Source organism: Erythrolamprus reginae, chromosome 2 (genome assembly GCF_031021105.1).
Source record: "Erythrolamprus reginae isolate rEryReg1 chromosome 2, rEryReg1.hap1, whole genome shotgun sequence".
Taxonomy (NCBI): domain Eukaryota; kingdom Metazoa; phylum Chordata; class Lepidosauria; order Squamata; family Dipsadidae; genus Erythrolamprus; species Erythrolamprus reginae.
In genome coordinates, this window is record NC_091951.1 from 338,916,406 (window position 1) to 338,938,841 (window position 22,436).

Sequence of the window (22,436 nt, forward strand, 5' to 3'; positions counted from 1 at the left end):
AAGGTTTGTTCTTACTGCCATTCTAACTTTTCCTTACTCAGTGTTTTATGCCAGGTAACAGAAATTCAAGCACAGCTGAAAATATGTTTATATAAAAGCCTTTTGCTTCAAAAAGGCGTTGTATTTAGCAAACATTGAAATAATTCAACACTCCAGATCTTGTAACAGAGAATCAGTAACATGTTCATAGAGATTTCTTTCTGCTCTTCTGTTTACTATTCGGATCAAGATGTCTTCTCTTCACCCATCTTAAAATAAGTAGAGAAAGTAAAAAACTCTGTGATACAGAGTACATGTTGTCCTCTACTAACAACAGTTCGTTTAGTGACTGTTCAAAGTTACAACGGCACTGAAAAAAGCAAGTTATGACCATTTTTGATAGTTAGAACCTTTGTTCCAGAACCCCATGATCACGTGGTCAAAATTCAGATGCTTAGTAACTGGTTCATACTTACAGCCATTGCTGTGTCGCAAAAGTATGTGATCACCTTTTGCAACCTTTTGATAAGCATAGTAGATTCACTTAACAGTAGGTTGCTAAATTATCAACTGCATTGGTTTACTTAACAACTGTGACAAGAAAGGTCATAACATTCACTTGACAAATGTCCCACTTAACAACAGAGATTTTGAGTGGAGACTGTCTAAATTAGAGACAAGGAGATATGATTTTTCATTATTTATTTATTGGTCAATTTTATTTATTTATTTATTAATAGTATTTATATGCATCCCAATTCTAAATGGACTCTAGGTGACTTACAACCATAAGGCAATATAAGAATATAGATTATAATCATAACAGGAATAAAAAGTAATATAAAAATACATTTGATACCCCATAAAAAACCATACATACTCTCAGTCAACCATGGCTGAATCAAGGTGACACGTTAACGACCCCAGGCCTGCCGGAAAAGCCAGTTCTTAATGGTTTTCCGGAAGGCCGATAGAGCGAGGATAGTGCGGACCTCTGATGGCAGTTGGTTCCAGAGCATTGGAGCCACCACAGAAAAGGTCCTTTCCCATGGCTGCGCCAGCCAATACTGTTTGGTGGACGGGACTTGGAGAAGTCCGATTCTGTGGGTCCTTATCGGTTGCAGGGAGGTATGAGGTAGAAGGCGGTCCTGCAAATAGTCTGGTCCTAAGCCATGTAGGGCTTTAAAGGTAATAACCAACACCTTGAATTGCATCTGGAGACCTATTGATAGCCATCCATTTATATAGCCATCCATCTCACAACCATGTGATTCCGATTGATGGACAGTGAAGAATTTTGATCACCATCAGCTCTCATAATTCTTCCAAACATTTTCCCCTAATCCCATGATGGCAAACCTATGGCATGGATGCCACAGGTGGCACCTGGAGACATATAGAATAGAATAGAATAGAATAGAATAGAATTTTATTGGCCAAGTGTGATTGGACACACAAGGAATTTGTCTTGGTACATGTGCTCTCAGCGTACATAAAAGAAAAAAAATTGTCAAGAATCATGTGGTACAACACTTAATGATTGCCATAGGGGTCAAATAAGAAATGATGAAACAATCAATATTAATAAAAATCTTAGGATACAGGCAACAAGTTACAGTCATACAGTCCTAAGTGGGAGGAAAAGGATGATAGAAATGATGAGAAAAACTAGTAGAAATAAGTGCAGATTTAGTAAAAATTTTACCCTTCCCTGGGGCTCCAGGGAAGTCTTTGGAGCCTGGGGAAGGGGAAATATGAGCCTACTGGGCCCACCCGAAGTTGGGAAACAGGCCATTTCTGGCCTCCAGAGGGCCTCCAGGGAGGCGGGGAAAGCTGTTTTCGCCCTCCCCATGCATTGAATTATGAGTTTGGGCACCCGCGCATGTGCGATAGCACGCACGCACGCTCTTTCGGCTCACAAAGGAAAAAAGCTTTGCCATCATTGCCCTATTCTCTTAAGCAAAACCCCTGTAATTAACATTCCTTCTCTGTGTGACAGAATCACTTATGTCTAAGAGTTTAAAAACAAAAACCTGGTGTAATTTTTTTTAGTGTCTTGAAAGTAATGTGCAGTAATGTGCAGGAAGAAGGAGATTGTGATCCCCTTATATAGAGCGCTGGTGAGACCACATTTGGAGTACTGTGTTCAGTTCTGGAGACCTCACCTACAAAAAGATATTGACAAAATTGAACGGGTCCAAAGACGGGCTACAAGAATGGTGGAAGGTCTTAAGTATAAAACGTATCAGGAAAGACTTCATGAACTCAATCTGTATAGTCTGGAGGACAGAAGGAAAAGGGGGGGACATGATCGAAACATTTAAATATGTTAAAGGGTTAAATAAGGTCCAGGAGGGAAGTGTTTTTAATAGGAAAGTGAACACAAGAACAAGGGGACACAATCTGAAGTTAGTTGGGGGAAAGATCAAAGGCAACATGAGAAAATATTATTTTACTGAAAGAGTAGTAGATCCTTGGAACAAACTTCCAGCAGACGTGGTTGGTAAATCCACAGTAACCGAATTTAAACATGCCTGGGATAAATATACAGTATATCCATTGTAAGATAAAATACAGGAAATAGTATAAGGGCAGACTAGATGGACCGTGAGGTCTTTTTCTGCCGTCAGTCTTCTATGTTTCTATGTTTTCTATGCAATTTGAAAATAGAACTGATAGTAGCATATCCAGTTTTCCCTTTAAATGTCTTTCAGTTCTAGTAGTCTCAATCTCTTCTTCCTAAATTTGGCTAGAAATTCATGCTCTCATTTCCCCCCCAACTTCCGTAAAAAAAGAACCTTATTCTGATTTGGCATTACAGTTAAATTTATGCAGCTAGAACACTGAACATTTAGGAACCATTTGGAACTGCTCAGATGTACCCTATAGCTGGAGAAGAGTAACGATAAAGCAGGTGCAGTTTTTCAGGTAGAAATTAGAGGTTTTCAGGCTGATGGTCTCAACTGAAGGGTGAAATCAATGTGACACAGTATTTGGAGGCGTATGTGAGTTGGGTTATAGCATGTTTTTACAGTTTTCTGAAAAAAAAGAACATTAACATTACAGACATAGGTAGCCCATTTATTCTTATATTTAAACAGCATAGAGTGTCATAATTTAACCTGTAGTTCCTATAGGTAGGCATTACTACAGTGAAGTTTATATTGAGGGTGGAATTTTCAGGTTTTTTAAAAAAAATAGAATTTCTTTATTCCATCATACACAATCGAAAATTAATTCATAATTAGCATTAAATATATCTGGGATGAAAATAATTCATCTCCAAATATTAGGTGAGTTCTAGCCATAAATTAACAGATTATTTCTTATAAAATGTATTTATAATTAAAATACAAAAATGCATATTTGATATAAGAATATTACTAATTATACTGGATAAAGGGTAATAAGCAATGGTGGGTTGTAAATAATTTTGCCATCAGTTTGCGCATGCAGCTTTTGAAGTCTAGATTGGCAGGTGCTGGACTGAGGATGGGAGCGCAGCCCTTTGCGTTGTACTTGAGTCTCGAACCTGTACTGCCAGCTTTCCAGCTGAGAAGCCCAAGCTGTTAGCGCCCCAAAATAGCATCTGAGAAATAAATCAAGTTCCAGTTCAATTCTGCCACTCAAGTTTCGATTTATTAACAGAGCCATGTTGGTCACTCCATCTTCCCTTCCGATAGTAACGTCTTCCCACTACCCAGCCAGGTTAAGGTTCATCCTACACCCAGTCTCTTAACTACTAAGTCATCATGTTGCTCCATGCTGACTCAAAGCTAAACAGATTTCATAATGGCTTTGCAAGATTTGGGAACTGCTCTCTGGTAGAATCCTCCCAAAAATTTAAAAGGTACAAATTTCAGACACACACACATTTGAAAATTCAAAACAATGTTCTTTATAATGAAAATTCACTTAAACCAAGCCCTCTTTTGGGTATAGCAAAGAGCACTCGTCTCCAACCAAACTGGTAATTTGTACAAGTCCCTTATCAGTTCTGTGATACTTAGCTTGCAGCTGTGAGGTAATTCACAGTCCTTCTTCTTTCACAAAGTGAAACACACTTTGCTCTGGTTTAATTTCAAAGCGGGGAAAAAGCAGCACACAAAAAGTCAAAGTCAGTAAAGCAGTCACGAAACACAATGATCCTCCACAATGGCCAAACCCACAGGCTGCTCTTTATAGCAGCCTCACTAATTACCACAGCCCCACCCAACCACAGGTGGCCTCATTTTCTTTGATAATAATCTCTCAACTCTTATCATTAACTCTTGTTCTGAATCCAAGGAGGAGCTAGATAATTGATCTCCTTCTGAGCTGTCTGCCGCACTCTCCTCCTCCCTGTCACTCATGTCTTCTTGGTCAGAGGAGCCTTCATCAGCAAATTCCACCGGGGGCAAAACAGGCCTGCAGCATGTGGATGTCTCCCCCACATCCACAGTCCTTGGGGCAGGAGCTGGGCCAGAGCTAACCACAACAGGAACTCAGGCAAAATTTCCCTTTACATAAACTATGCTAACTAAAATTTGTATACAGACTACTAGGATTCAGGAACTGTTCTTTTTTGTAGTTACCTATCCTAGGTCTTAAATTTTTTCATGTCTATTGGGTACTGCAATGCAAGTTTCCAAATGGAATAGATGACATGGGGAAGGAGCCTAGGCATAAAAGCTATTGACAGGTAATTCAGAGTTTCATTTATGACTTTGGATGTGCTTTGAATGAGAGTTAAAAGAAAAGACGAGTTAATAATCAGTTACATAACACCCATGATTTTAAAAAGCTGTCTCTAATTAAGTCAATGCAATGGTTGATCCTATCTGTTATTTAAATGATCCACATTTTTTTAAAAAAGTACATAATTAAATATTTACCTGGAATGTCTTTCTAATATTATTAGCACCTGAAGATAATAGGAATGGTGATGCAGAGAAACACATTATTAACAAGGAAGCCCATTAAGATGCAAGGGAAAAAGAAGAAAAAGAATATCTTAGTGAGAGCAAGCTTCTTTTTCAATTGTGCAGTATAGTTTCAAACTCACAGTAAAGATAATTCAACTTCATAGTCTGTATCATTTACATGCTCAGCTTTGATAATTTAAAAAGGGATTTTTTTTTGTATTAATAGGATTAATATATTTCAAAACGAATCAATGTCAGATAACATTGTAGCCTCCCTTTTTAATAAATTAATGGCAAGGTTTTTCCTGGAAAGAAATCTAAAGTGAAAAAAAAATGTGGATTTAGTAATTTAGACAGATTTAATTCATACGTACAAAGTGATCATCCTATTCCCTTGTGGGTAAGCAGTGTTAATGCAAAACACCCAAAGAAAGTAAGAAATAGTTAAACAAGGAATAAAAAGCATAAAGTCAGAAAGTAAAAGGAAGCATATTTAAATTTTAATTTACACCAATGCCATTTAATTTACCTCTGCATATTTTGCAAACTCTTCTTCAAACTCTTCTTCCACCACTTCCATACATTATTATATATACTGCATTTGTTCTTTAGAATTCTCACTTATGCACCTCAAGGGTCTCATTAACTTTAACCAGAGCTGTCGTGATCTCCCTATGTCTCATAACCCATTTCCAAGTACTGTACTCTTCATTTACCGACTATCTTATTTCTGTGACCATTCACATATACAACAGGGATTTTTAAAAAATAACTTTTAAGACCTTCTCAGTTCTCTAAAGCAGTGTTTCCTAAACTTGGCAACTTGAAGATATTTGGACTTCAACTCCCAGAATTCCCCAGCCAGCGAATGCTGGCTGGGGAATTCTGGGAGTTGGAGTCCAGATATTTTCAAGTTGCCAAGGTTGAGAAACACTGCTCTAAAGCAAAAGAAAGCTATAGTAAGATCAGAAGCAACATTGGGGTTTCAGCTAGCGACTACTTTTAAAAGCTGAGTTGCATGTCCCATTTAGAAAATGACAGTATAAATTAATACAGAATTGTCAATTTAATTTAAACACAACGTATAAACCAGAGATTTCTGGCACTTTCTCAATTTAGGCCGTATTTGGAGCTTAACCATGTAATATAATTTATTGGTCAGGTGCCATAATTCATCTGAGCTTATTCACTAAATGAATATCAGTTTTCACTATTAAGAAATCTGAAGGGTGGCCATCTTGGAGATATGTTAGTGGGCGGAGCCACACCCATCACAGTTCACTTGGAAAAGGGTGAGGTGACTTCCCAAGGCCTCAGCACCAAAGTGGGGAGGAAGAGGTGCAAGAAAAGTAGGGATTCGTTTGGACATGAACTGGTCTCCTCAACAGATCAGTCCCCCTCTCACTGAGACCAATCTTACTGGTCATATGGATCCTGCAAGAGAGCCTCGAGGGCCACAGAGCAAGCAAAGGAAGATGCCATAAAGTGTTACAAAGAATTTGCGAAAGGGCCAGAGCCTCTGCAGAAGTAGTGCAGGCACCCAGGAAGAACCTGGAACAGGAAGCAACAGATTTAGAGGGTGATCCCCTGGCCCTGGACTTTACCAATATCCCAAGACCCCAAGGGAATTTTGGGGGAGGATCCAGATCCAAAGGGGGCTACTGAATCACAGATGGTGCCAGTATTGGAGGATGTCCCACAACAAGAACTGCCAAACCCTTAATCATACTGTATTCAGTTCTGGTCACCACACTTCAAAAGAGACATTGAAACTCTGGAGAAGGTACAAAAAAGAGCAACCAAGATGATTAAGGGATTGGAAACCAAGACTTACGAAGAGAGACTGAGGGAACTGGGCATGGATAGCCTAGAGAAAAGGAGGGCCAGAGCGGACATGATAGCAGCCTACAGGTATATGAGGGGTTGCCACAGAGAGGAGGGGATCACTTTATTCTTCAGGGCACCAGAGGGCCTGAGGAGGAACAATGGCTGGAAGCTGACCAAGGAGAGATTCAACATGGAGATGCCACTTGACTGGTGTACTATAGGGTTCCTGCTTGGCAGGGGGTTGAACTCGATGGCCTTCATGGTCCCTTTCAACTCAATCAATCAATCAATCAATAAAATAAATAAAAAATAAATAAAATAAATAAAATAAAATAAAATAAAATAAATAAAATAAATAAAATAAATAAAATAAATAAATAAAATAAATAAAATAAAATAAAATAAAATAAAATAAAATAAAATAAAATAAAATAAAATAAAATAAAATAAAATAAAATAAAATAAAATAAAATAAAATAAAATAAAATAAAATAAAATAAAATTAATAAATAAAATAAATAAAATAAATAAAATAAATAAAATAAATAAAATAATAAATAAATAAGCCCGCTTCCCAACCAGGGCCCCAGTTAATCATAAACACGTTTATGAATCTTAGGAACAAGAGCATTTTGGAACAAAGTGTTATGAAGTTCTTTGTATTCATCCAAATTTAATACAGCGAAAAAATAATTCGCTAGGACAGGGATGGCAAACCTTTTTTTGGGTGGTGGTGGCAACAGGGCACATGCATGTGCTTTGGCACATACACGTGCCCACACCCATAATGCAATGCCCTCCTCCCCATGCATGCGTGCATAACCCCTCCCCTGCACTACCTCCCCACCACCACATGTGTGCAGGCCTCACTGAAGCCTCTGACCATTGGGCCATTTTTTGCCCTCCATAGGCTCTGGATGCTTTCCTAAAGCCTGGGAAGGGTAAAAACAGCCCACTCCACACTCTGGAAGGCCGAAAATCAGCTGGCCAGTGAGCACATGTACTCTGGTGCTGACATAGGAGCCTTCTCTGTGGCGGCCCCGACCCTCTGGAACCAGCTCCCCCCGGAGATTAGAACTGTCCCCACCTTCCTTGCCTTTCGTAAACTCCTTAAAACCCACCTCTGCCGCCAGGCATGGGGGAACTGAGACATTTCCCCTGGGCCTATACAGTTTATGCATGGTATGTTTGTGTGTATGTTTCTTTTTAAATAAGGGTTTTTTTAGTGACTTTTAATTATTAGATTTGTTATATATTGTGCTATTACTGTTGTGAGCCGCCCCGAGTCTACGGAGAGGGGCGGCATACAAATCTAATTAATAATAATAATAATAATAATAATAATAATAATAATAATAAGGCAACGCCTCATGTGCTCTCAGATATGGCTTTGTATAACATAGGTGGCATGTGTGCTGTAGATTCACCATCATGTTACTAAAACTTATTGACTATATTTAAAGTTATTCTTGCTTTGCTAGATTGGTTCCTAACCGGTCAATCATTGGAGAATTTAAATACATTTTTAATGAGCAGTTAAGCAAGCTCATTCTGTTGTGTTTAATGTGCTACAAATATATACTGGATGCTACCTTAGACATTAGAGCTGAGGGATTTTTGTTTTGTCCTTTGAGCCTTGATTGCAACTGCCATTGTGCATCCCCAGGAACACAAGGCACTCTCTAACTACCTATGAACGATCTTAAGTTGTATTTTAAAGCCACTACTGCTCTGTTTTCTCCTTATGCCTCTCTTGGTAAGACTGGAAAATAACTGAATCTGCCCTTTTAAAGTTTCTCACATGAAAACATTTCTTCCTCCTCTCCATCTTTTCTATTCTGAAAAGAGTTAATTAAATGAAGATTCCTAAATAACTATTCCAGATTTTTGCAAATTATTTAAAAATGTGGAACAAAGAGAAATACAAATGTAGGATTTTAAGGGCTTGGTTCTCCAAAATTCTGGACACAAACACTTCTCTATAGGAAGTAATAAGTTCATCCGGTATCTGCAGAACTAATAGGATTAATATCCTGGGTCAGCGAAAAGATTAATAAAAACCCTAGAGGGTACATATTAATTCATACATCTGAGCAGTATCCATAGGCACTGAATATTAATTATTGTTACTGTTGTTATTGAATTTTCAAAGTTTTCAACTATAACTTCCTAAAGATGAGATGTTCTTTAATCTCCAGTTTCAGCAATCTAGAAACATAGAAACATAGAAGTCTGACGGCAGAAAAAGACCTCATGGTCCATCTAGTCTGCCCTTATACTATTTCCTGTATTTTATCTTAGGATGGATATATGTTTATCCCAGGCATGTTTAAATTCAGTTACTGTGGATTTATCTACCACGTCTGCTGGGAGTTTGTTCCAAGGATCTACTACTCTTTCAGTAAAATAATATTTTCTCATGTTGCTTTTGATCTTTCCCCCAACTAACTTCAGATTGTGTCCCCTTGTTCTTGTGTTCACTTTCCTATTAAAAACACTTCCCTCCTGGACCTTATTTAACCCTTTAATATATTTAAATGTTTCGATCATGTCCCCCCTTTTCCTTCTGTCCTCCAGACTATACAGATTGAGTTCATTAAGTCTTTCCTGATACGTTTTATGCTTAAGACCTTCCACCATCTTTTCTTTAAGAGGGTCCCTTTGAGATGTGTTAGGGCTATTCTAACTGAAATTTGAAAATAATATATTGGTTATTAATTCATCATTTTGGTTGTATTTTTCTGTATCTTTCTCTATTACCACATCTCTAAGATTATTGCTTTAGAGATGTAATATACCACACATAAGTGCAGTACTGTATATCATATAAAGTTGTTTGCATCTATATCTGCAGTGGTACCTTTACTTACGAACTTAATTTGTTCGGTGAGTTCTTAAGTAAAAAAGTTTGTAAGAAGAAGCATCTTTATTGCAAATTTGAGTGAGGCCATGTTGAATAATGGATTGCCTTCTATTTGAAGAGAAATGAAGTTCCCTTTTAAACAGCAAGTTTTAAAGCCATTACAGATTCAAAATACACTGCCCCACCAAAATAAAATAAAATAAAGGGAACACTCAAATAACACATCCTAGATCTGAATGAATAAAATATTCTAATTGAATACTTTGTTCTGTACAAAGTTGAATGTGCTGACAACAAAATGAAATTGATTGTCAATCAGTATTGCTTCCTAAGTGGACAGTTTGCTTTCACAGAAGTTTGATTTACTTGGAGTTATATTCTGTTGTTTAAGTGTTTCCTTTATTTTTTTTGAGCAGTTGTATACTGCTTCCCAAACCAGTCTCTGAATTCTGCTTTTAAGAAGGAATATTCTATAGAAAAGTGGGATAGAAAGCAAAATGTTTATCTAAAAACTCTGTCTTAGATGTCTCTTTTATTTGTTTTGCAGTATCCTTGGTGTTATTGTTGAGGTTATGCATTTCTGTGTTGGGTTTCAATTCAAGTTGAGCCAGTGACTTCTAGCCACTTCTGAAAGACTGGAATAATTTTTATGTGCAAACCTTGGGTTCCTGAGGGTCCAGTTCATTTCTGCTGTGAATTTAAATGAGTTAATTTAAGTGGCTGGGTCAGAAGCCACTATCATTGTAGTAGCCCTGTGCCTGATTCTTAATTAAAGGCAACAGGAGATTAATTTGAAACATTAATTTAAAAGTGCCTATACAAAAGGAAAGAATTATTGCAATAAAGCCTAAAGAACTTTTTTGTCCCTAGATGTAGAAGACAGAACTAGCTCAGGATCCTGGGGGAATGGAGGACATCCTAGCCCATCCAGGGTAAGTACATCTAATCTTTTTTTATTCCTCACCAGCCTTCCTCTGTATGCAAATTTAAAATCTAAATGGGAATTGTGCACCTAATTGCATAGGAAAATGAACTTGCAAGTTTGGCTGTAGAGCAACCTCTTCCCTGATTTTTTTAAAAAAAGATTTTTATCTGATCTTGGAGTTGAATTCAACACTTGCTGATTGCAAGTAGTAAGAAGCCTCATGTGTTGCTATCATTCCTTGATACTTACTTACTTACTTACTTACTTACTTACTTACTTACTTACTTACTTACTTACTTATTAGATTTGTATGCCGCCCCTCTCCGTAGACTTGGGGCGGCTAACAACAACAATAAAACAGCGTATAACAAATCTAATATTTAAAATAACTAAAAACCCTTATTAAAACCAAGCATACACACAAACATACCATGCATAAATTGTATAGGCCTAGGGGGAAGGAGTATCTCAATTCCCCCATGCCTGACGACAGAGGTGGGTTTTAAGGAGCTTACGAAAGGCGAGGATGGTGGGGGCAATTCTGACTTCTGGGGGGAGCTGGTTCCAGAGGGTGGGGCCATCTTCCCCTGGGTCCCGCCAAACGACATTGTTTAGTTGACGGGACCTGGAGAAGGCCAACTCTGTGGGACCTAAGTGGTTGCTGGGATTCGTGCTGCAGAAGGCGGGTCCCAGAGATATTATGGTCCGGTGTCATGAATGACTTTATAGGTCATAACCAACACTTTGAATTGTGACCGGAAACTGATCGGCAACCAATGCAGACTGCGGAGTGTTGGTGTAACATGGGCATATTTAGGGAAGCCCATGATTGCTCTTGCAGCTGCATTCTGCACGATCTGAAGTTTCCGAACACTTTTCAAAGGTAGCCCCATGTAGAGAGCGTTACAGTAGTCAAGCCTCGAGGTGATGAGGGCATGGGTATCTCTCTTTTCAAGCTGTCTGGATTCCTCCCCTTCCCTTTTATTTGGCTGTTGATTTCTCATTTGTTGTAGATGTCTTCCCAGATATGTAATTCCAGGCCAAAATATTAAATATAAAGATGGGACTTTTTAGATGCTAGGAGTTTTAACTCACCAATTTAGCTTACCTTTGTCATCTTTACTGTCAGCGTGTATATATCTTTCAATTTACTTATTGAGCAGGAAAAGAAAATTAAGGTATAACATTATACAGTATAATACCAAGAAATAAGTATTTCAGAAGTATATACAGTATACTGTTCAAAAAAATAATACAGTGATCCCTCGATTAGCACGGTCTCGATTAGTGCGAAACGCTACAACACGGTTTTTCAAAAAATATTAATTAAAAAATAAGTCCACGGTTTTTTTTTCTACACCACGGTTTTTCCCACCCGATGACGTCATACGTCATCACCAAGAGTCACTTCTCTGTCTCTTTCTCTTTCTTTCCTGTCATTCTCTGCTTCAATCATTTTCTCATTTCTCTTTTTTTCTCACCTTTTTTCTATCATTTCTCTCTCTCTTTCTCTCCCTGTTGCCGGCGTGGTATATGAGAGAGAAAGAGAGAGGCAATCATTTTCTCATTTCTCTTTTTTTCTCACCTTTTTTCTATCATTTCTCTCTCTCTTTCTCTCCCTGTTGCCGGCGTGGTATATGAGAGAGAAAGAGAGAGGCAGAGGTCGGGCGCATTACCGGGAGGTGGAGGCGGCGTGGGGACCCTGGGTGCCGGGGACACCGAGGAGGGGGTGGACGTGGCCTCTCAGCTGCAGAGCCGAACAAGGGCGGAGGCAACGGCGGAGTCCGGCGCTGGGGCCATGCGGGGCCGCTCATCCAGGGGGGCGTGGACTGGCAAGTCGCCCTCCTTTCTCTCTCTTTCTCTCTCTTATACCACACCGGTAACAGGGAGAGAAAGAGAGAGAGCGGAGGGCACCTTGCCGGTCCACGCCCCCCTAGATGAGCGGCTCCGCATGGCCCCAGCGCCGCCCAGGCAAAGGGGAAACCCCAAGATCGCTTGCCGCTTGCCGCTTGCCGTATTGCAGCGAAGGAGGCGAAGCAAGGCTCCAAGCTGCAATACGGCAAGCGGCAAGCGGCAAGCGATCTTGGGGTTTCCCCTTTGCCTGGGCGGCGGGAAGACCAAGGGAAGGTTCCTTCAGCCGCCCAACACCTGATCCGCTCCGCAGCGCAGCAGCAGCGAGGAGCCGAAGATGGGGTTTCCCCTTTGCCTGGGCAACGGGGAAACCCCATCTTCGGCTCCTCGCTGCTTCCGCGCTGCGGAGCAGATCAGCTGTTGGGCGGCCGAAGGAACCTTCCCTTGGTCTTCCCCGCCGCCCACACGCAAACTCCACCATCTGCGCATGTGCGGCCATGAAAAAAATGGTGCGCATGCGCAGATGGTGTTTTTTACTTCCGCACCACTATAACGCGGAAATCGATTCGCGCGGGAGGTCTTGGAACGTAACCCCCGCGCTAATCGAGGGATCACTGTAAAGGGAACACTCAAATAACACAACCTGGATCTGAATGCATGAAATACTGTATTATGAATGAAATATTCTCGTTGAATACCTTGTTCTGTACAAAGCTGAATGTGCACACTAGCATGTGAAATAGATTGTCAATCAGTGTTGCTTTATAAGTGGACAGTTTGATTTCACAGAAGTTTGATTTACTTGGAGCTATATTGTGTTGTTTAAGTGTTTCCTTTATTTATTTATTTTAAGCAGTGTATGGACAATTTTATCTAATGTGCATCTAATGCATGCCCATTTCTTTTTATAAAAGCTGAGGTGGCACAATGGTTAGAATGCAATACTGCAGGCTACTTCTGCTGATTGCCAGCTGCCTGCCAGCTACTTGCAATTCAGCAGTTCAAATCTCACCAGGCTCTAGGTCAGTGATGGCGAAATGATGGCATGTGTGCCACAGATGGCACACCGAGCCATATCTGAGAGCACGCGAGATGTTGCTCTATGTCAGCTCCAGCAGCATTCACACTCTGGCCAGCTGATTTTTCAGCCTTCTTTTCAGGCATTTTTGCTCTCCCCAGGCTTCAGGAGGCTTTCCTGAACCCTGGGGATGGCAGAAAACAGCCCAAACAGATGTCTGGAGGCTTCAGTGAGGCCTGTGCCTTCTTGCAGCAAGTTTCACTTTCAGTTTAGCACTGACTACAGCCTCAAATCAGCTGAGGATGGGGAAACTAATAATGAGTTGCTTGTGTTAATCAGGCTCTGTGCTGTTTGCTACAAGGAGGTAAATTGCTGGGAGGCAGAGGCCAAAGGGTGGAAGGGCTGGGGGTGGTCTATATTTTGTCTATAATATGCACCCAAGTTTTCACCCTCTTTTTGGGTGGGGTGGGGTGAAAAGGTGCGTCTTATACTCCAAAATACAGTATTTCTTTTCATGTTACAGAGATCACATGTTCATTCTCACTAAGAATATTCAATAGACTCAGGAAGTGGGACATATTAATAGCAAAGTTCTTTTGATGGTTGGTGGAAATTAGAACTGCAGCTGTAACCAAATGTACCACCATCTTCATCTATCTCACTGGTTCTCAACCTTTCTAATGCTGCAACCACTTAATACAGTTCCTCATGTTGTGGTGACCCCAGCCATAAGTCTAGTGCCAATTCTCCCAACAGAGCTTTAAGCTGATTGGCAGGAAGGTCAGAGGGACACCCCCACTGTAAACTCCTGATTGGTCAGATTGTAAAAATATGTTCCAAGGTGCCAGAATTGAAGCTTTGGGTTCCTAACACCGTGGGAAATTTGTCTTTTCACATGGTCTTAGGCGACCCCTGTGAAATAGTCATTAGACCCCCAAAGGGGTCCCGACCCCCATGGTTCTCAACCTAGAGTTTCCATTGGGAAAATTCCAAATGACCACTAGACTAGACAACTGCAAACTGAGTTGTGCGAACTGCACAAAAATTGGTCGTAGAAAACATGACCAATTTTTGTGCAGCTATATTTTTATGATTAACCTCATTACTGTTACAGAAGTACAGAATTAAAATAAAACTTTTTTCAGGTGATGAATGGATCCATTTGAAGTATTCCCTTTATTTCACTTCAAGTTTCTTATCTGTGACATTTACGATACCTAAGAGCCATACGGTTAGACTATACAATGTTTTGGGGCTACCTTTGAAGAGTGTTTGACACTCCAGATCGTACAGAATGCAGCCGTGAGAACTATCATGGGGCTACCCAGATTTGCCCACGTCTCTTCAACACTCCACGGCCTGCATTGGTTGCCGACTAGTTTCCGGTCACAATTCAGTGTTGGTAATGACCTATAAAGCCCTACATGGCATCAGATCAGAATACCTTCGCAACCGTCTTCTGCCGCACAAATCGCAGCGACCAATAAGGTCCCACAGAGTTGGCCTTCTCCGGGTCCCGCCGACTAAACAATGTTGTCTGGCGGGCCCCAGGGGAAGAGCCTTCTCTGTGGCGGCCCCGGCCCTCTGGAATCAACTCCCCCTCAGAGATTAGAACCGCCCCCACCCTCCTTGCCTTTTGTAAGTTGTTAAAGACCCACCTATGTCACCAGGCATGGGGGAATTGAGATTCCCCAGGCTTATACAGTTTACGCATGGTATGATTGTGTTGTATGGTTTTAGATGTTTTTAATATTAGATTTGTTACACTGTTATTATTTTGTTGTGAGCCACTCTGAGTATATGGAGAGGGGTGGCATACAAATCTAATAAATAGCGGCATACAAATCTAATAAATTATTATTAATTATTAATTATTGTTTTGAATTTAAAAGGAAAACGGTGTTTTATGACGTACTGTACTCTAGAGGTGGATACAACTGGACAGGAAAAACTTTTATTTTACCTATTTCTGGAATATTATTAAATCTTTGGAATTTAAAACAGATATGGAGAGCTGTCTGTGGATTATGAGATTCTTAAGAACACCAGCAAATTCTGTTCAGAAAAAAATCTATGCCAGTTTATAGTCAAATGCGAAATGCAATATTGCTTTGTTTTCAATAAGGAGTTCATAAATTCATTGTTTCTTAAACGGCAGTACATAAATCTTTTTAAATAAAATTGATCTGAATGGAAGTAGAATGAATTTAAAACAAATCAGATTGCATGGGCAAATTAGAATATCAGAACAATGCGGGGGGGGACAGTGAAAGAGTCAGCACAAACAAATTAATTTCAGAGTATCTTATCATTCTGTACTGGAAATACAAATGATTCCTTAAATAAAGTATATAATTTAAACTTCCCATTATTTGAGACTATAACTGCAAAAACATACATTTCCATTTTGGAACAGAATAGAAAATGTCATTTTTGCTGGCTAAATTCTGAGTTATTAACATAAATATGAGCACATATTTTTAATATATTAGAATAGCTATCTTCAAATTTCATCAGTTCATTGGAAAAGTGCCTTTCTAGTTATAATAACTGAGAAATATCTAAGACGTTTGCATGTGTATATTCCATTTAAACTGCTATCAATTTATATACAGAACTACGGAGATGGACCTTCTTATGAACATATGACAAACAGGGACCTTGGATCACATGACAATCTATCTCCTCCTTTTGTGAATTCCAGAATACAAAGTAAGAAGAAATTAATGTTTCTATTACCCTTAAATGTTTGTAATTGCTTGTGCTTTTTATTTTGAACTGAAATAATATTCCTTTCACCACCATCACATTCTAAAACATCTCCAGGAATGCTAATTATGGCATAAAATAAACCAATATCCATATTAAAGTTTGCAAATATTTTGCTTAGAAATAAGTACCTGCAAACATGGGGTTTGTAGCCTGATTTCCTTCATACCTGTTTTTAAATAGCTTTGTATTCATCCACCAGATAAAACTAAGGATTCCCTTGAGAAGGTTTATTTATTAGTTATATTTGAAGGAAGGGGGGGGGGACTGGAATGTTTAAAGGGGAAAGGGGAGTAAAAAATGTTTGTTTTATGAAGTGAAGACCACTTCTGCAGTGTTTTGGCACAGCCCTTGGGTATGTCACCCTGCTTTTTAACTTATGTCAATTTGCTTTTCATACATAAGATTTCATGGTTTGAAATGTGACTTACCGGTATATTTATGGGAAAGTGAGAGTCTGTATTATTACGGCACTTCTGTTTCCGTTTGAGTTTATTGTATTTACAAAGGCACACCTTGTCTGCGAAATGTTATCGTAGTTATCTGCATGTTATTTTTTTTGCTAGCATATTGTAGATGTAAACATGATAAAATGGAAAATGTACAAAAAAGCTCACTGAGTCCAAATTAATGTTCCAGTGGATGTGTAGGGTTTGCTATCAGCAATCAGAAACTGTTGTTTTTTTCGTGTAACAGTGTGAATTTGCCTATAGGGACTTTTACTCTCTGGGCGGCAAGTTTCTACATTAAGTCTGACTTTGTCTACAGTATGTTCTACTTCTGACAGCCTGTGGTGTTTGACAAGTGGGTGCCCTCACAGTTGGATAATGCTTGGTCACTATCATTCTCTTTTACAGGGATCACTTTCCGTGGCAATAATCCTGGCTGTTAAAAGAAAGTCTTTCAATTATTTGCAAGTGCAGATAGCAGCGTTAATCATGCCTGATAAATGAGTTAGGTTAAGATAAATATATGATGTAAAAATATTACTAATCCTTTTCCCTGGCCAAGTTCACACCCTTCTCCTTGCACTTGTCAGTGAACTAGCTGAGATGCCTCGGTTTCAAACAACTGAATCTGAGCCAAAGAAAGCAATGAGTTGTAACTGTGATATATCATTCTAGGACTCCTATATGCCCCTGAAATATTCCTTGTCTTTTATTATTAGGAAATATTTGTGAGTTGTTTAACACGAGAGACAGGGTTGAAGCTTGCAGTAAAGGGTGTGCAATCACACACAAGTAACGTAGCTACAGCCATTTCAAAGAGCTGGTTTGAGCCAAGAAAAGCAAAGAAATTCTGAACCGCCCTTCTTAACTCACACTATTAGATTTTACTGCAGGCAGTGTAAATAAAATCTTTCCATGTAACCATGGTCTTCTCTGAAGCCCACTGTGCTAAGTGATGCTTTCAGGATTGACCTTTTCACTGCACCTTTAGCAACTTTTAAGGTTTATCACATCCTGTTTTGGCTTATTTTAACAGAGAACACTGTAGTCTGAAAAATCACTTTTTTGCCCAGAAAATTATGCTTGTTTTTGTATAATAGAGAACTTTCTTTTAACCATGAAGGGGAATTTCGTCACTGCATTCAGATTAGAATTACAGTACAGGGGCATGTAACGGTTGTCAGGTTTTATATAACATTTGTTCAAAACTTAATTTGGAAATCTAAAATTTATTATTATTATTATTATTATTATTATTATTATTATTATTATTATGTCAGTACAACACAACAAACGAGATCACTATTGACAGATGGAGATGATGATGATGATGATGATGATGATGATGATGATGATGATGATTATTATTATTATTATTATTATTATTATTATTATTATTATTATTATTATGTCAACACAACACAGCAAACGAGATCACTATGCTGGATTTCGTATTTCATCACCAGTCGGGCGCTTCCCAAGCACCTAGGACTGCGTGATGTAGCGGCGAATTATGTTTGCCGATCCCAGTAAAGCGGCCTTTTGCAATTGACAGATGGAGATTTTGTCAATTCCGATGGTTCTCAAATGTCGACTGAGATCCTTTGGCACTGCGCCCAGCGTGCCAAGTACCACTGGGACCACTTTCACTGGCTTATGCCAGAGTCGTTGCAGCTCGATTTTTAGATCTTCGTATTTCACTAATTTCTCTAGCTGCTTCTCCTCAATTCTGCTGTCTCCTGGGATTGCGATGTCGATGATCCATACTTTCTTTTTCTCCACAATCAGGATGTCTGGTGTGTTATGCTTCAGAATTCGGTCAGTCTGAAGTCGGAAGTCCCACAGTAGTTTTGCTTGCTCAGTTTCGACCACTTTTTCGGGCTTATGATCCCACCAGTTCTTAAACTTTAAGACTTGTGGACTTCCAAGCTTGCTGGCTGAGGAATTCTGGGAGTTGGAGTCCACAAGTCCTAAAGCTGCCAAGGTTGGAGATTGAACTGCAGTACCCCTGTTCTAGACAGTATATCTCTATGTACTTTGTATCCCTATATTTTGTATTCCTGTATTTTGGAAATGTTGCGTCATTGCAGGTTCATACAAATGTGTTGCTGCAAATAAAGCCCCATCTGCATTAAAACGGGGTGATCTTTCCTATGCGGTCCACACTTTTTAAAGATTTTCTTTGTTAATTATGGCTGACTTTCTCTACTTGTTTTATTACGTTAAAAGAGTTGATCACCTTGCTGAATCTCCATTCATTGACATCTGCAAGACTCTCTTGGGCCTGCAGAAAGTCTGAAAAAAATTAAAAGCTGGTGCATGGCAGTAGTTAATTCCTATTGTATATTAATTTTATATGCTTCTCATCTCACTTTTCAAAGTGATTTTGGGAGGTATTTATGTATGTATGTATGTATGTATGTATGTATGTATGTATGTATGTATGTATGTATGTATGTATTTATTTTTATTTATTGTTAGAGTTGAAAGGGACCATGAAGGCCATCAAGCTCAACCCCCTGCCCAAGCAGGAACTCTGTAGCACACTAGTCAAGTGGCAGTTCAATCTTCTCTTAAAAATGTCCAGTGTTGGAGTTCACAACGTCCGCTGGTAGGTTGTTCCATTGGTTGATCGCTCTGACCATCAGGAAGTTCCTCCTTATCTCCATGTTGAATCTCTCCTTGGTCAGCTTCCAGCCGTTGTTCCTCATCCGGCCCTCTGGTGCCCTGGAGAATAAAGTGATCCCCTCCTCTCTGTGACATCCCCTCGTATACTTGTAGACTGCTATCATGTCCACTCTGGCCCTCCTTTCCTCTAGGCTATCCATGCCCAGTTCCCTCAGTCAATCTTCATAACTCTTGGTTTCCAGTCCCTTAATCATCTTGGTTGCTCTTTTTTGCACTTTCTCCAGAGTTTCAATGTCTCTTTTGAAGTGTGGTGACCAGAACTGAATACAGAATTTATTTGTTTGTTTGTTTAATTAATTAATTAATTAATTAATTAATTAATTTATATGCCACTCATTCCAAAACGGGCTCAGATCATTCTTGCAGAAGTCAATGAATGGAGGCTCAAGAGAGTCTTGCAGATGTCAATGAATGGAAATTAATAATGCCACAAAAGCATAAATATAAAAGCATTAACAGCGTGGCGGGACCCAGGGGAAGAGCCTTCTCTGTAGCGGCCCCGGCCCTCTGGAATCAACTCCCCCCAGAGATTAGAATTGCCCCCACCCTACTTGCCTTCCGTAAGCTACTTAAAACCCATCTTTGCCGCCAGGCATGGGGGAATTAAGATTTCTGGAGGGGGATCTCAACTCTGGCAACAAGATGTCCTGCAGGGGTGGGGGACCATGGCAGAGAAGGTTTCCTTTTAGACCCTGCTAGCTGAAATTCCTTGGCCAGTGGAGAACTTAGAAGGCCTCTTTCGCTGGTGTGAGAGGGGCATAATCTGGTCCCGTGTCATGATGGACTTTAATGATGATAATCAACAGCTTTAATTGGACCTGTAAGTAAACCAGCAATTGAGGCAATCTGTGTAATAGCAGTGTTATGTGTATTACCTGAGGAGCCTGCAGAACTGATCACATTACTGCATTATCCTCGTTCATTGTAATAAATGTTGGCTAAGAATGTTGGAGAAGATTGAACTGCAGTACGTTTAAATCAAGTTGGAATGAAGGAGAACTGCATGAAAGAATTTCATCTTGTTCTTAATATCTGTCAGGTGCATGCAACCTGAGCCACACTTGACTAGGCTCAAGTAGATACTTATTGTTGATCAACTGTACTACAAGAATTTCATTAGACTATCTGCCTTCTCTTGGGAAATGGGAGATAAAGACCAAAAGTTTGACCTCAAATATTTCTTCTTCCCAACCCAATTCCAAGTTGGATTCTCTCTTTACTCCCTTCTCCTTCAGCCACTGATTCCACAATACCCAGGTTAGCCACCCAGAGTTACTGGGTCATAAGATGTTTGGCTAATAGATTTTACTAATAAGTAAATACCAGTAGTTTGGGAAGCTTTGAAAAGCAAAATATTATCATCAGTTCCTTCTTCTCCAGAGTTCAGTGGTGCCAATAATAATAATAATAATAATAATAATAATAATAATAATAATAATAATAATAATAATAATAATAATAATTTTTATTATTATTTATTGGATTTGTATGCCGCCCCTCTCCGCAGACTAGGGGTGGCTAACAACAATAATAAACACAACATGTACAATCCAATAATAAAAAACAACTAAAAACCCCTATTATAAAACCAAACATACACACAAACATACCATGCATAACTTGTAATGGCCTAGGGGGAAGAGCTATCTCAACTCCCCCATGCCTGGCGGTATAAATGAGTCTTGAGTAGTTTACGAAAGACAGGGAGGGTGGGGGCAGTTCTAATCTCTGGGGAGAGTTGGTTCCAGAGGGCCGGGGCTGCCACAGAGAAGGCTCTTCCCCTGGGGCCCACCAAACGACATTGTTTAGTCGATGGGACCCGGAGAAGGCCAACTCTGTGGGACCTTATCAGTCACTGGGATTCGTGCGGTAGCAGGCGGTTCCGGAGGTAATCTTGTCTCTACCTAAGAAAGCCTCTACTTGCACACTTTTCTAGATAAGAACAGGGCGTTCAAGATTTTTTTGCCTCTTCTCAAGAACCATTTTCCATTTACAAACCCGAGCATCTGAAACTGTAACCAGGAAAGGAAGGGAGAAGCCTCCATGGGGCCTCTCTCGGAATCTCCTGGGAGGAAACAGGGCCAGAAAAGGTGGGGAGAAGCCTCCATGGGGCCTCTCTAGGTATCTCCTGGGAGGAAACAGGGCCTCCACCTTCCCTGTGGTTTCCCCAATTGCACGCATTATTTGCTTTTACATTGATTCCTATGAGAAAAAATTGCTTCTTCTTACAAACTTTTCTACTTAAGGTACCTGGTCATGGAACTAATTAAGTTCGTAAGTAGAGGTACCACTGTATTCCCCCTCACCTCAGACTCCTGTCTCCATACTAGGTATGTTACAGAAAGTAATCTTGTCCTTCAGTGGAAGGAAGTCTGAAACCTTTAGATCTGGTCAGCCTGGACAACTAATGGTCTGCGCCAGATAACAATGTTCTATCTGTGTACTAGGCCCTAATGAAAATGTTGCTCTCTCAGATAAGTTGTCTGTTCTGAAACAAGGTCTTTTTGTGATTATGAAATGCTACATTTGCCACCTCAAAAAGAGATTTAAAAGGGAGTTGCAACTGCACGGCAGACGAGAGAAGCTTACCTGAAAGTAACAGAAATGTCTGGAAGATGAGATCAGTGAGCGAGAATTCCCAAAACGAACGTGTCAAAAGATAATTTTACACAGGCCACGGAGAGACGCCTTTGATCAGGAAAAGCTCTTTTGTACTCGGGCATGATCATTTTAAGGACTGTTTTATATCCTAAACCCTATTGGGTATGCTTTATTATTTAAAAGAAGGATGAGGATTAAAACAATGGTAATTATGGGAGTCGTTCTTGGTTTAAATATTTCACACACATCTGTAGATGCAGCGATTTGACATACTGGCTTAGATTTATTTATTTAATCTTTCTTGCTCTTCTCTGCACTGTTTCTAAAATCTCAACATCTTTTTTATATGATAGCAGCCAAAACTGGATGCAATATTCCAAGTGTGATCTTACCAAGGCATTATAAAGTGGTATTAACACTTAGTGTGTTAATTTTTAGCTTTCATGCTTAACAGTATACCACATACTATCTACTGCAGTGTTTCCCAGCCTTGGCAACTTGAAGATATATGGACTTCAACTCCCAGAATTCCCCAGCCAGCATTTGCTGGCTGGGGAATTCT

General features: G+C 39.6%; 1 protein-coding gene across 19 annotated transcripts in view; it reads left to right on the forward strand.

Moving 5' to 3' along the window:
* Positions 1–22,436, forward strand: part of TCF4 (transcription factor 4) — a 557,076-nt gene that overhangs the window by 153,951 nt on the left and 380,689 nt on the right. For all 19 annotated transcript variants that reach the window (XM_070743535.1, XM_070743531.1, XM_070743524.1 and 16 more), the window contains 2 exons: positions 10,444–10,505; positions 15,983–16,079. In XM_070743535.1, coding sequence (XP_070599636.1) covers positions 10,444–10,505; positions 15,983–16,079 — 159 coding nt within the window. The remainder of the gene's footprint in view (positions 1–10,443; positions 10,506–15,982; positions 16,080–22,436) is intronic.